This window comes from Grammomys surdaster, unplaced genomic scaffold, assembly GCF_004785775.1.
Source record: "Grammomys surdaster isolate TR1022 unplaced genomic scaffold, NIH_TR_1.0 128, whole genome shotgun sequence".
NCBI lineage: Eukaryota > Metazoa > Chordata > Mammalia > Rodentia > Muridae > Grammomys > Grammomys surdaster.
Genome location: NW_021604586.1, coordinates 7,173,439 through 7,187,816, shown reverse-complemented (window position 1 = coordinate 7,187,816; position 14,378 = coordinate 7,173,439). Strand labels below are relative to the sequence as shown.

The following is a 14,378-nucleotide window of genomic DNA, read 5'->3' as shown; positions in this document are numbered from 1 at the left end:
GGAGGCGTCCGCCCCGCCCCTGCCGCCGAGGCCTCCCCCGCCCGGCGCCATGGCCGCTGCGGCCGGGGACGGCGCGGCAAAGCCACTGCAAAGCGCCATGAAACTGGCCAACAAGGCCATCGAGCTAGACACCGGCAACCGGCCCCGGGTGAGGCTGGGAGGGGCGCGGCAGCAGCTCTAGGAGGCCTTGGCCCCTGGTGGGCGAGGGCCGGCGTGTGAAGGGATCCGCGCTTCCGACGCGCGCGGCGGCTCTGGGACCGCGCCCGGAGGCTCTGGGACGGGCGCCTAAGGACACCCAGCTTTGCGGGGACCTCGGACAGCTCAACTCGCACTGGGCCTCAGGTTTACCTGTTTAAAGAGTCGGTGTGAAATAGAGGAGGTTCTGTTTGCAAAGGACCTACATCCAAGATGTAGATGACAGACGTGTGTGTGTGTGTGTGTGTGTGTGTGTGTATTCCTGACAGAGTCTGTGTAGATTTAATCCAGAAAAGACCGACTGTTGGTTCATTCATGATGCTGCTGTCTGCAGTTGACTTCAAAGGTCATTTGTAAAGAAACCCAGGCACAAAAGGGGTGTGGCCTGTCACTGAGAATGAATGCTAATTAAAAGGATAGCAACCTGGTAGAAAAGCCGGCCGGGCCACCCAGAGCTTCCATAGGAGAGGAAGAATCACTGGTTGTCCAGTGCCCCAACTTAGTTTTCTAGGGCATCCTCACGAGATCAGAATCCTACCTGAAACCCATTTTATCTGAAGTACTGAGTTAATTAAAGGTGGGTAATTTGACAACGAATAAAACGAAACACATACAGACCAGAGTGCATTCTGTCTTGAGCTGTCACAGAGCCCAGGGCAGAGGGGGGGGGAGTGTCACACAGTTGAAACCTTCAACACGGTACTGTGGGCTCCTTTGAGCAGAGGGGATTTCTATTCTGGAGTCGGGAGAATGTTATTTCTTCATGTAAGCCAAAAATTGAGATTGACAGATTTCAGGAAGTGCTTTTCATAAGACAAAGTTGAGTTGCATAGGAAGGGAACTTTGTTACACAAAGTGGAAAACGGTATTGCTGCTGAAGCTGCTCTCCCAAGCCTCCTGACTGAAGCTCAGCTCCTTCTTGTGGTAGACACTAAGGTTCTGTCTGGGAACACCTCGGTGCAGTATTGAAGGGAGAAATTCTTTGATTTTGTTCTCAGGTAAAAACATTTCTTTTCCTTCAAGTCTAGACAGTGGGGATACTGTCTCTGTTCTAGCTGGACCATCACTGAAACCTAGAAGGAAGTCTGTCAAGATAACAAGCAGGCACTGTTGGTCCTGTGATTTGCACACGGGCATCCACCTGGCAGGCCTGATGCAGGCACTTGTCTCCAGTAGCCTGACCGCGGCCATTCTCTCCCGTCTATAGGAAGCGTACGTGGAATACCTGAGAAGCATCCACTACATCTCCCAGGTGTTGCTCGAGGACGTGGAAAACACTACAGGTACGCCTTCAGACCTGCTACCCCCCCCCTTGAGGCAAAATGGTGGGCTCCTCCCGTTCCCTTACCCAGCAGCTGGCACTGCCGGGTGTGTTCAGATGAAGGGAGGAAGCTGTCTCCTTTTCTGCCTCCTGAGATCTTTCAGAGGTCTCCTGTTTCTTTCCAACCTGGTCCTTATTGTTAGAATATGATGCCATAGTGTAACACGGTGGCACTGAGGAGAAGCGTTCTGGATTAGGGGATGGATGATGCATTGGGTCAAGACACTGTCTTAGTCAGAGTTTGTATTCCTGCACAAAACATCATATCCAAGAAGCAAGTTGTGGAGGAAAGGGTTTATTCAGCTTATACTTCCACGTGGCTGTTCATCACCAAAGGAAGTCAGGACTGGAACTCACACAGGACAGGAACTTGGAGGCAGGAGCTGATGCAGAGGCCGTGGAGGTGTGCTGCTTACTGGCTTGCTTCCCCTGGCTTGCTCAGCCTGCTTTCTTATAGAACCCAGGACCACCAGACCAAGGATGACACCACCCACCATGAGCTGGGCCCTTCCCCACTTGATCACTAATTGAGAAAATGCCTTACAGCTGGATCTCATGGAGGCATTTCCTCAAGGGAGGTTCCTTTCTCTGTGATAACTCCAGCTTGTGTCAAGTTGTCACACAGGACCAGCCAGAACACTGCCTCGAGGCAGTTAAGAGCGAGCCGCACAAAAGTGGGGACCGTTGCCAGCAAAAATCCATTTAAAAGTCCTTGAGGAGGAAGTAGGTAAAGCTGTGTTTCGTACATCCTGGACCCAAAGCTCTACCCTGAATTGGGAGGAGCGAAGAGCTTGGGTGTGTTTTGAAAGAGAAACCAACCAGACTTGCTAGGGGTGATGGTGAGCTGCTAGCCGCAGGGGCCGTTCCAGGCAGATGAGGGCCGACATCACGTAAGGGGAGGAATGGTGAATTCCAGTGCTGCTAGGGAAGTAGTTCAGTTGGTGAGAGAGTTCTTGCGTAGCATGCAGGAAGCCCTGGATTTGTCCCTGGCGGAGCATAAATGAATGTGCTAGCACACATCTGAAGTCTTAGCATTTAAGAAATGGAGGCAGGAGAATCAGAAGTTCAAGGCCATCCTCAGCTACGTAGTGAGTTTGAGGTTAGCCTGGGCAACATGAGGCCCTGTCTCAGATTTTTAAGAAGTAGAGAATTCCACTGTGAACATGTGAAGTCTGAGGCATAAGCAACCCACTGGACATAGGAACACAGCTAGGGAGAGCATTGAGCCACTGGGGAACAAGTGAGCTCAACTGAGGCCTGACAGAGCTTAGGCATAGGACTAGCCGCGTGGCCTGGGAGTGAGAATGGAAATCACTGAGGGCATCTCTGGTGACTGTCGAGTGGTCTGGGATAGGAGAGGACACGTAGACTCTAGTGGGGTGACTCTAGCTTAGATTCCTACCAGAGGGGTATTAGAGAGACTTGAAATGGCCACCTCCTGTAGCCAGACAGAATTTCCAGAGGAAACTTAAGCAAGTAGTATCTTAGAGGATAGAAAAACAAATTTGGTAGTGGCGCACACCTTTAATCCCAGCACTTGGGAGGCAGAGGCAGGCGGATTTCTGAGTTCGAGGCCAGCCTGGTCTACAGAGTGAGTTCCATGACAACCGAGGCTACACAGAGAAGCCCTGTCTCAAAAAACCAAAAAGAAAAAAAAATTTTTTTGAGTGACCTGCCATCTTTGGCAAAGTAAGGCTGGGTAAGGACAGGTTAGGGGAATCTGGCTATTAAAATGGACATGGCGTGAGGAGGAAATGGAGGCATCTGTTGTCAGGGGAATAGGAGAGTGGGTACAGGAGCTGAGAGGACGAAGCACAAAAGGTTGTGTCTACTGATAGAAGCGGGCTCACAAGGGGAAGGGAGCAGCACAGACACCCGTAGGTGACCCACGGGAGAAGGAGGTCGTGCTCACTGTAGCACTTGCAGGGGAGCAAGTCTGTGGTACAGGCAGCCGGTAAGTGCTGGGCCAGGAGTCTCTGTTGTACCCTCGGCTCTGTGCAGTTGCCCTGAGGGCTGCATGGCTGTCCCCAGAGGAGCTGTAATTACAAGCGAGTCCAGTGAGAACCGCAGGCCCGACACTCGGGCACCAGAGAAGGGCAGGTCAGTGTGCTGCTTGGCTGCCAGTCAGATCTGTGTGCCCTGTCTCGAGCCAGGGTTCCGAGATGAATATGAGTAAGCTTGCCTAGCCTTTACAGTTCCTTATTCTTGGTCAGAATGTGAGTCACTGCAGAAGGACTAACTGTCCCCCACGTTCCTTCCCTAGAAGCTGGGGAAACTGTGCCCCCTGAGACTTCAAAGATGCTGAAACTGGCTGAACAGTGTCTGGAGCGGGCCCAGTCAACAGCGACCAAACTTGGTGGGTACTCAAAGAGGAGGGCTTTCGGTACCTGCTTGGTGGGCTGGTCCCCAGCCTGCTGACCAGGGTGCTATGCATGACCTGCAGGGAAAATATGCCTGAAGCCAGCCATACCTTCTGCTCCTCCCGCGCCCTTGCCAACCAGTCGACACCGCCGAGTGTGTTCAGATGAAGGGGGGAAGCTCTCTCCTTTCCTGCCTCCTGAGATCTTCCAGAAGCTTCAGGTGGCAGAATCACAGAACTCTAAAAAGTAAGCTGGGCGGGGTGGGGTGGGGGCGGGGCGTGCTAATGCTGTAGACGGGGTTGAAGGCTGAGCGTGGTGAGCTTCCCTCTGGGCATTTGGATAAAGTGGTTCCAGAGGACACTCACCCCTTGCCTGACAGAAGCAGGTGTAAGCTCTCTTAGGAAGAGAGTGCCTTCGTCTTTCAGAAAGACATAGCCGTATAGAAAACAGAAATGCTGAGGTAATGCTGACAGAACAGACCTGTGAAGATTTCAGGTAGTGACCAGGCACAGGCCAAACAGCACTGAGATTTGTTTAGAAATACAAAGTTTGAAGAAACCTGAACAAGAAACTATAGAGTCAAAGCTAGCAAGTAAAAAACTGAAATGGAAATTAATAATTTCTATGAATATGGAATAATGAATAAAAATGAAAAAATATAATACATACATATCCGAAATGTGTTTTTTAAAAACAAGTTAGGGGATCTGACGCCCTCTTCTGGCCACCTTGAGCACCAGGCACACACTGCCGAGACATACATTCGGGCAAACACCCATACACATAAAAATAAAGTCTTAATTAAAAATAATTAAAACTACTTAGATAGTTGAGAATGTAGCATGTACGAGGCCCTGGATTAGATCCCTAGTACTTCACTTAATCAGAGTGCTCAGGAGGTGGAGACAAGAGGATCATGGGTTCAAGTCCACCCTAAGCCAACTATTGAATTTGAGGCTAGCCTGGCCAGAGGTGGTACATATGGCTGTAATCCCAGAACTTGGAAGGTATAGGAAGGAGAATCATGAGTCAAGGCCTGCCTTAACTGTACAGCAAGTTCACCAGCAAGCTGGGCTACTCTGTCTCCAAAAAAAAAAAAAAGGCCAGGTGGTGCCAGCATGCATCTTTAATCCCAGCATTTGGGAGGCAGAAAGTTCAAGGCCAGCCTGCTCTACAGAGTGACAGAGTGAGTTCCAGGACAGTCAGGGCCACACAGAGAAACCCTGCCTCTGTTTCCCGAAAAAAGGGGGGGGGGGAAAGCATAGCTGAAGAGAGAAAAAAAATGAAAAGATCTGCAGGCAAAAGATAAAAATGCAGATGTCATAGAAACAAGACAAAAATAAGAAAGACAGAAGGCCTGGCGTGTTCCTCGAAGTTCTAGAGTGAGAAGGATGATGGGGGAGGGAACTGTTAGGAGACACTACAGTAGAGGCAGTTTTTACACTAATGAAAGACATCAAGACACAGGTACAGAAGGCTCAATGAAGCCAGCATGGACGATCAGGCCCTCCCTCACACCTCCCTGAGGTGCCTGCACCTCACTGGCTCCCCAGGCCCCACGTGTGTGTGTGTGTGTGTGTGTGTGTGTGTGTGTGTGTGTGTGTGTGTGTTCAGCACTGGGGCAGATACAAATCCGAGCTTCAGGACAGACTCTCGCCTCAATCCTCTCCATGCCCTTTTGTCTGCTGGCTCCCGAAGCAGGGAGGTGTGTGGCCACTTGTCACTGAATAAACACGTCTCTCCTTTTGGTGGGTTGCAAATGAATTTTGCTGTGTGGCCCCTGTAGTAACTCCCAGGAGTTCCATTTTTATTGCCACAGATCTTAACTTATTTCCATAAAAGTTCAGATGCCCTGCTTCTCTTGAGAAGCCCTGAGTCCTAGCCTTACAAACACGTGTGTTTGGGTACCAGATCTCTAGCCTGCCCTAGATCAGCCTTCTGCCTCTCTTTCCTGCCTAACCACCGTCTTTTTTTCTCTTGGTCTTAGAATAAGGTCTAGAGGGTGTGAGGGTGGCTGCTCAGGCCTCTAGAACATTCCTGGGCTTCCTGTGCATGGAGAGCAGCTTGTTGTTATTTTTAGGGAGCTGACACCACTGGAGAAGGCCTCCCTACAAAACCAGAAGCTGAGGGCCACATATGAGGCCCGGATGGCCCGTCTGGACCCCAGCCAGGCCATGCAGAAGACATCACTGGTGAGCATGGCCCAGAGAGGAACTGGTCTGCTCCGAGAAAGGTCAGGTCAGTTGAGGAACTGACCTTACTTCCTCCTTTTTTCCTTAGACCCTGTCCCTACAGCGGCAGATGATGGAGAATCTGGTGATCGCCAAAGCAAGGGAAGAGACAGTATCCTTACAGGGAGCTAAGAGTGATGAGGTCTTGAGCTGAAGGTGGAGAAGGGCCAGGTGTCAGGGGAGTGTGGGGAAGAGCCAGGTGTCAGGAGGGTGTACAGAAGGAGCCAGGTGCCAGGGGGGTGTGGGGAAGAGCCAGGTGTCAGGAGGGTGTACAGAAGGAGCCAGGTGCCAGGGGGGTGTACAGAAGGAGCCAGGTGTCAGGAGGGTGTACAGAAGGAGCCAGGTGCCAGGGGGGTGTGGGGAAGAGCCAGGTGTCAGGGGGGTGTACAGAAGGAGCCAGGTGCCAGGTGGGTGAGGGGAAGAAGCCAGATGTCAGGTGGGTGTACAGAAGGAGCCAGGTGCCAGGTGGGTGAGGGGAAGAAGCCAGGTGCCAGGTGAGTTTGGAACTGTAAGCCTTCCCAGCAGTGAGGCAGTGTCCCCTTAAGGACATGGCCCTAACCCTTCCTCCTGAGGACCTAGTTAGGCTCCACCCTCCTGTCCTCCACTAATTCTGCTCCCTGCCTTCAAGTCTGCCTTCCTGAGTAAGCCCCTTCCTGAACTAACGGCTGTTCTCCTGGCTGAACGCATCTCTAGAAGGCAGAGGCAGCCTCACCTAACTAGACACTTGAGTCACCGAGTGTATTGGAGAGTATGGAGCAGATGAGGCTGAGGGCAGGGGTGGAGGCTCGCTCAGGTCAGAGAGTGCTGGCCCCTTGACTCTGTTACCCTAGCTGCAGCGGAAGATGGAGGAGCGCCGCCTGCGCCTTCAGGAGGCCGCCAACAGGTACGTCTGTTCCCTGTCTCACAGGTATGCTGGTCGGCCTGCAAGGGGCTCCCTGAGCCCATAGGGCCATCCCTGTTCCCAGCTTGTCTTCCTCCTCAGGAGGTTCTGCAGTCAGGTTGCTCTGACCCCAGAGGAGCGGGAGCAACGAGCCCTCTATGCTGCCATCTTGGAATATGAGCAAGACCATGTGAGTCGACTCCCACTGGTCCAGGCAGAGGGATGGCAGACTTGGGATCACATGGGCCTATAGGACTTGGTTCCTTCCCACACCCCAGGACACCCCACACAGCCCTTGCAGGGCACCCCATCGTGGAGATCCGACCGTGCTTTCCTCCAAGGTCCTCTGTCCTGCAGGACTGGCCAAAGCACTGGAGAGCCAAGCTGAAGCGGAGCCCAGGGGACCTGTCACTCGTGAGCAGCCTGGTCTCCCACTTGCTCAGGTATTCCTTCACAGAGCCGTCCCCCAGCCTGAGGTTTGTCCTGACAGGTGATGGGGAAAGGCCAGGCTAGGGGACCATGGGACACAGGGCTCCTGCACAGGGGCCTCTTGTATTGACGGGTTTTCACTGGTTTCTGTTAGCTTCTCCAGATTGCATGGGTCAAGCTGCACTTGTGATATTCACTAACAGGGAATGTCAGAGAAGTTACTACCAGGAATTCTTCCATGGTGTGGCACTTTTTGTACAGGCGATGTCACAGATGAGAGCATGAGGCCCAGGTGACTGAGGCCGATGAATAAAGATTGAGCTCAGCCGGGTGGTGGTGGTGCACGCCTTTAATCCCAGCACTTGGGAGGCAGTGCGGATTTCTGAGTTCGAGGCCAGCCTGGTCTACAGAGTGAGTTCCAGGACAGCCAGAGCTACACAGAGAAACCCTGTCTTGAAAAAAAAAAAAAAAACAAAAAACAAAAAACAACACAAAAAAAAAAAAAAGATTGAGCTCAGATTTATAAGCTTCGGGGTGAAAAGTAGACTGAAGCCCCGCCCAGCTTTGGAGGCGGCCGCTATGGTACTCACTTTTGCTGGGGTGAGAAAAATGGGTGGGCATAGCAGGTGCCCCCCTGGGCAGACTCTTGAGGGCCAACTGTATTCTGCCTGCTTTTCCCCTTGCAGCCTTCCTGATCACCCAATCTCCCAGCTCCTGAAGAAGCTCCAGTGCACAGTATACAGTGCGCTGTACCCTGTTGTGAGCCGGGCTGCCATCAGTACTGCGCCCGCCCCAGGCAGCTGCTCCCTGCCCCCAGAAGCCAATGGCCTCCTGGCCCCCGGGAGCCGGCGACTTCGGTCCTCCCAGAGCCTCTACTGCATGCTCTCCCCGTCAGAGCCCAGTGCAGCCCCAAGAGCTCAGGATGGACCTCCCTCTACACCTGCTATCCCCACACTCCACTCAGGCCCCCTGGACAGAGAGGCAGATGGCAGCCCGGCAGGGCCCTCCTCACCCCTGGTGGATGCTTTATCCCACCTGCCAGACAAGGACAGCTCCTTCGAGGACCTGGAACAGTTTTTGGCTATGTCTGAGCCACAGACCCCAGGAGCAAAGAGGGAGCCCTTGCTAGAATGTCTGAAGAACACAGTAAAGGACATTCACAATGCCATCGGTGAGCCTACATGGACCAACACAGGGCCTGCTCCACTTGCATCTGCCAACCTCAAGTGCAGCTTGCTGCCCGGGACAGCGAGGACCTCTGTCTGCCCACCCATAGGAGCAAGCCTTCAGCACAGAAGAGCAGGCCCTAGTCTACCGTAGTGCCTCAGACAGTGGGTGGAGGCGGTGTTGGAGCTTAGGGATGGGGTGCCATTGATCACAGAGGCGGCCTGGCTGTGCCTGCTCCAAGGCTTCTAGACATTGGATGAACCAGTGGGGAGGTCTTAACAGCCTGGGGCCTCACTCACTGTTGTAAAGCTCTGGGGTCAGTGTAGATTCAGAAGCCAGTCCTTTCAGAAGGGGGCCAGCCACCCCACCCTTTGGCAGATCCTTTAGCTACTTGGGAGCCCGAGTCACCCCCAGGGAAGGAGACCTAAGACCTGGTCCCAGGACACAGGACAAAGCATAGGCAGGGGAAGAGTATGAGAGGCTGAGCAAGTAGAATAACCAGGTAGAAGCGGCCCCAGAGCCTGACGCTGTAGCTCAGCTAGACAGATGCTGGGGATGCTGGGCCTGGGAAGCAGGGCGCCCTGACCTTGAACTTAGGCAGTGGCACATTTGGACATCCCAAACTCTGCTCCTGGCAGATAGACTGCTCTCGCTGACCCTCTTGGCCTTCGAAAGCCTGAACACAGCCACCTCCAAAGACCGCTGCCTGGCGTGCATTGAGGAGCCCTTCTTCTCCCCGCTGTGGCCTCTGCTGCTGGCCCTCTACAGGTACTGCCTCCAGCCCAGCTGACCACCCCCGTGAGCTAGAGTCGCCACCCCAGCTCCCCAGTGGCTTGTCTGATCCTGAGGCCATCCTCAGGTGCTGCACAGTGGCTCTGCCCACCTGTCTGTCAAGGGACAGTCGGGCTATCTGCTCAAACACCTGAGCAGTTCCTCTAGCATGAGTGCCAGAGACCCCCCAGCCAGAACCCTGCATGTCTGTGGAAGAGTGTGTCTATGATGGCTGAGCCTGGCCTCTCTGCTTTTAGGAGTGTGCACCGTACCCGGGAGGCCGCCGTGAGCAGGAGCATGGAACTGTACAGGAACGCACCCCCTACAGCCCTGGGCATCCCCCCCAAGCTCCTCCCACGTGTCCCCGAGGCTCAGGCCTCCACCTATCCCTACTGCACGGCAGCCCAGGAGCTGGGGCTGCTGGTCTTGGAGAGCTGCCCCCAGAAGAAGCTGGAGTGCATCGGTGCGGGGACCTGAGGGGCCCAGAGGTTTGAGAGGCGGAAGATGGGGACACGCCTTCCCTGCTAGGCTACAGGTCCATCACTAAGCAAAGAAGGGGCAGTGCCCTTGAGCTTTCTCCAGTCCTGTGTTATCAGGAGAGCTTAGACTATACTAGGAAACTCCTGGATGAAGGAAACAGCATAGTCTCCCTCACAGCCGGTCCTTCTAGTCTTCCCGCCCTTGTCAGGTACTCTCACTATGTCACACCCACTGAAGCCATCTTTCTGTTCCACAGTGCGGACCCTGCGGGTCATCTGCATCTGTGCAGAAGACTACTGTCGCGCCCAAGAGGCCAGGCCTGAGGGTGGATCCCAGCCCCCTGCTGCTGCCATGTGAGTTCAGAACAGAGGCAGTGCCTGGAGGTGTACTAGTATGTGTTCCTGCCCTGTGACTGGCCAAGAGGACCCTGGTGGCCCTGCTTCACTTAGTCTCAGAGGTGATGTCACCTCAGAGTCCAGCTCATATCTACCAAAGACCTTGGATGGGGACAGGGCAAGGAGAAGGACTCCACCCCACAACCTTGTGTTCCAGTCCACCATGCAGTGTCCTCTGACAAGGCTGAGAAATCCTAGGGCTCCTGGGTCCTGGTTAATCTGGTAACACTGAGCGTACTCTCTGAGAAAGACCTGCCTGGAGCCCCAGGTCCACACTTGGAGAGCGCAGGGAAGGTGCACTTTCAAAGTGACACAGCTTTCCTGAACACATCTAGCATGAGGGCTCCCTGGCACATCCAGGACACACAGCCTCACTCAGGCCTGTGATGCCTGAGCCTACCTCCACCTCTCCTCAACTCAGCTGTTAGCTGAATCCTCTGACCTGGAGTGAATTTCCCTCAGGGTTCTTACACGAGCTCAGACCTTTGCACCTTGTCCCAGGGACCAGGATCAGCCTGGACACCTGCTGGCAGACTGAAGGTCTATGACCCTGGCCTGGGCCTGGAGCCCACACATAACTATTAGAGCCAAGTATGAGATCTCCTCTGAGGAGTTCAGCCCAAGAGGAGGGCAGATCCTTCTCAGCCGCTCTAAGGTTGGGGTGCTATTCTATCCTTACCACAGAGCCTGCTACCCACTGCCCTCTTTACCATCTTATAAAAGAGTTCACAGGCAAAGTGCAAATCACAGCCTTTCCCCAGCAACCCCCAATGTGGGGGGGGCTATCTTGTCCCTATGGGTGCAGGACACTGAGCAGCTGCAGCAAGTGTGTGAAGCTTCCCTGGCCTGTGGGAAAGAGGTCAGACCCAAGCCACAGCCTCAGGTTCCAGCTGCCCCCTTGCTTCTTGGCCCTATGCTCTTCCAAGAAGCTCTTCGTGTGTGCCCTGACTAGTGTAGCTAGACCTCTCCTGAGGCGGGCCCATAGGGCCGAGTGCAGCAGTGCTTATCTTCCAGCCTCAGCCGTTTGCTCCTAGGCTTCCAAAAGCATTTAAGTCCACAGCCAAGTAGAAAATCAGAAGGGACTAGTGTATCCTGCCATTGAGAGTGTTATTTGGGCCCAGTATTACCATGGCCAGGGGGTCTCCTGGGTTGCTGGGGGGTGGGGGGGTACAAGAATTGTAGCTGGCCTGGCCAAGATAGCTCCAGAGAGCCAGAGCAGGTCTCTGTCTTGGCCCTGGCCCCACTGACCTCTGTGCCTCCGCCCAGCAGTGGTGCTGACGATTTGCTGCCCATTCTGTCCTTCGTGGTGCTGAGAAGTGGCCTCCCCCAGCTGGTGTCGGAGTGTGCAGCCCTGGAGGAGTTCACTCATGAAGGGTAGGAAGGAGCCCAGGCTAGCGTGTGGTTCGGAGGCTGACGTGGGGGAAGGGTCTCTGTGGGAAGAGGACAAGGGCACCTCACCCCCAGAACAAAAGCGATGGCTATGGTAGGCTGTGGGAGCTGCAAGGGGGCCCACAGCCCCACCATCACTTTTGAGCAGCCCTCTGAGATCCACCTGTGCACGCGACACTCTTAACCGCATGCTCTGTAGCCTTCAGAAGACCCCGTGTAGATCTACAGGGTGCCCTGAGCAGCGTCTGCATGAGGAAGAGCAGTGTGCACTGCAGGGCCCTCACAGGACCAGGGCTGGCGATGGGAAAGGCCTGGTGCACTGCAGGGCCCTCACAGGACCAGGGCTGGCGATGAGGAGAGGTCTGCCCTGAGACAGCTCTCTAACAACTTTATCTGTGGCCGTGTCATTGCCCAAGCAAGAAGGTTAAGATGTTGCCATCCAGAGGACTAGGCTGTCTGTCTGTCCCCTCTGTCGACATATGCCTTCCCCACCTTACGCAGGTACTTGATTGGAGAGGAAGGGTACTGCCTGACATCACTGCAAAGCGCCCTGAGCTATGTGGAACTTCTATCCCGGGGACGGCTGGACAAGTAGTGGTGGCTGGACCTCACAGACCAAAGGAGCCACAGGACCGACACACTACACTGTATATCTGGTCTGGGGACACTGGCAGCCAGCCTGCTGTGGTGGTGGACACTAACGGCCAGCCTCCTGTGGTGGTACTCTATAGCTCCTGCCCACCTTCTTTACCATAAATCTTTCCTGGAGGCCTAGAACAGTGCCTCTTTAGCAGGACATAGCTAGCTGAGTCAGGCCTGCTCTATCTTGGGCTTGACTCTCAGACCCCACAGGAGAAATATGTAGCTGCTGCTCCTTGGGGAGCCCGCAGCACTGATGGGTCTCAGTAAACCTGATGGCCCTGACTGTTCTCGTGGACACTAGGCAGCCCCTCCTGGGGCATCTGTCAGCACAGAAATGGGGATCGGGAGCCTGGTCAGGCCAATCTAGTTTTGCACCCCTCCAGTCTCCCGAGACAGCCCAAGTTTGTGTGAGCCAGTTTCTTGTTAGTAACAAGTGGGCTTTACCCTGCCCCAGAGGACTGGGTGTAGGTAGTGTGAGGCTGTGCTGTTTATTTACCAAGCAGCAACTGCCCTGTTTGCTTTTACTGGCCCAGGGATCACTGCCCGGGCCTGGGATAGGAGCCTTTCTCTTACCGAGGTCCAGGACATCCTGCCCTGGGCTTATCTTGGTTGGGGACAGTGAACTACGTTCAGGACACTGGCTAACAAATACAGTTGTACAGACTCTTCAATGTCAGAGTCTAAAGGTCAGCCCCTAGACTGTTACATGTCGCCAAGTGGCCACCAACTCAGCTTAAAATAAAAAGTCACTCCATCTAGGTCCATGTGACTTGTTTACCCACTGGTCAGACAGGACTCAGGCAACACAGCCAGCCTTTGCCAGTCTCCTAGCGATCACAGCTGACCGGGTAACGAGGAACCACAGCCCAGCCCCAGACACTCTGCACACAAGCAGTGTCTTCCCAGGGCCTTTCCCAGCCAGGAGATTCTGGACGTCCCCTGTGGGATAGCAAGTGTCTGCAAGGTATCATTAGGAGGGTAGACCTGAGTCATTACTGTAGTTCTAAGCCCACAGCTGTTCTCTGAAGGTGTCTGAGTAATCTTCATCCCACTCAAACACAATGGAATGTCCCACAGTGCCATCCCACGTGTAGGGACACATAGCGATGCCCTGTGATTCTGCTGGGGCCCTCGGGTGATGCTGGCATCCAAGCACAGGAAAGGAAATACCCATGGTGACTGGGGTTGCTGTAAGACAGTAGGTGGCAGGACACTGGGGGGTTTCCAGTCCCAGACTACAGAAGTAATGGGGTCCGTTGGAGACTCTTGGAGTAGGCTATGTGAAACTTAGTTATTGGGCATTTATTGAACACTTGTGTTCCAAACCTGCAAGGAAATAGATAACGTGCATCTTTGTGCCTGGTAGGCTGACCTCAAGAGTCCAGCCTGCAAATGGTTCAATAGAAGCCTGAGACCATGACACCAAAAGCAAGTGGTGGGCCCAGGTCAGCTTGGGTGGGACAACCCATTCTTGGGGCACTTGACCTATGGAAGAGACCTCTGCGAATTGGGAATGCGCCAGAAGCTCCTAGCAGTTTCTTCCCACCTGCATCAGGAATAGCCAGGCTAGTGCTAACTTTCACTGGCTCACACTAAGAAATTTCAACCCCATGTCCAACTACTAAGGCACAAACATGTCTCAGCTAGGCTGGAGAAATGGCTCAGCAGTTAAGAGCGCTTGCTCTTGCAAAAGACCAGGTTTCAGTTCCCAGCAACTACATCTGTATCGACTCACGGCCATGTGAAACTCCAATCTTAGGAGATCCAATGTGCTCTTTGGGCCTCATAGGTGCTTAGAACACCCATACACATAAAGGCTAAGTCAGGCATGACAACGCACTCTTTTAATCCCAGCACTTGGGAGGCAGATCTCTGTGAGTTCAAAGCCTGGTCTACAGAGTAAGTTCCAGAACAGCCAGAGCTACACAGAGAAATGCTGTCTTAAAACCAAATGAATGAATGAATGAATGCTTTAAAAAAGCATGTCTCAGCTGACTTGGGTTCTTGGCACTGCTGGCTCCTAGAGGCTCGTGCTCTTAGGCAGTGTGGAGACCTTGGATGTGAATGCCAGGTACCTATCGAGCCTCGTGCTAATGTCCGCGCTGCAGGCTTCCGCTT

General features: G+C 53.8%; 1 protein-coding gene across 7 annotated transcripts; it reads left to right on the top strand.

Annotated features, from left to right (window-relative positions):
• Positions 1 to 49: 49 nt before the first annotated feature.
• On the top strand, positions 50 to 13,018 carry Vps9d1 (VPS9 domain containing 1). 7 transcript variants are annotated; one of them, XM_028753489.1, is made up of 15 exons: positions 50 to 148; positions 1,403 to 1,478; positions 3,783 to 3,872; positions 3,960 to 4,122; positions 5,957 to 6,068; positions 6,157 to 6,219; positions 6,938 to 6,990; positions 7,090 to 7,177; positions 7,345 to 7,430; positions 8,103 to 8,587; positions 9,222 to 9,351; positions 9,612 to 9,817; positions 10,091 to 10,187; positions 11,499 to 11,603; positions 12,120 to 13,018. In XM_028753489.1, the coding sequence occupies exons 1-15, from the start codon at positions 50 to 52 to the stop codon at positions 12,211 to 12,213; spliced, it is 1,947 nt and encodes a 648-aa protein (XP_028609322.1). In that variant the 3' UTR covers positions 12,214 to 13,018. The 7 variants fall into 7 exon arrangements, 6 of the variants coding, with proteins under 6 accessions (XP_028609322.1, XP_028609312.1, XP_028609303.1 ...); XM_028753479.1 differs by having other exon boundaries at positions 11,496 to 11,603; XM_028753470.1 differs by having other exon boundaries at positions 3,780 to 3,872.
• Positions 13,019 to 14,378: the final 1,360 nt, after the last annotated feature.

Bases quoted from the DNA above. Each gene is read 5' to 3' on its own strand.
- Vps9d1 (XM_028753462.1), top strand. From the start codon at position 50: ATGGCCGCTGCGGCCGGGGACGGCGCGGCAAAGCCACTGCAAAGCGCC. The intron at 9,352-9,611 runs GTACTGCCTCCA...CTCTGCTTTTAG, and splicing joins CTGCTGCTGGCCCTCTACAG to GAGTGTGCACCGTACCCGGG. The intron at 10,188-11,495 runs GTGAGTTCAGAA...GCCTCCGCCCAG, and splicing joins CAGCCCCCTGCTGCTGCCAT to CAGTGGTGCTGACGATTTGC.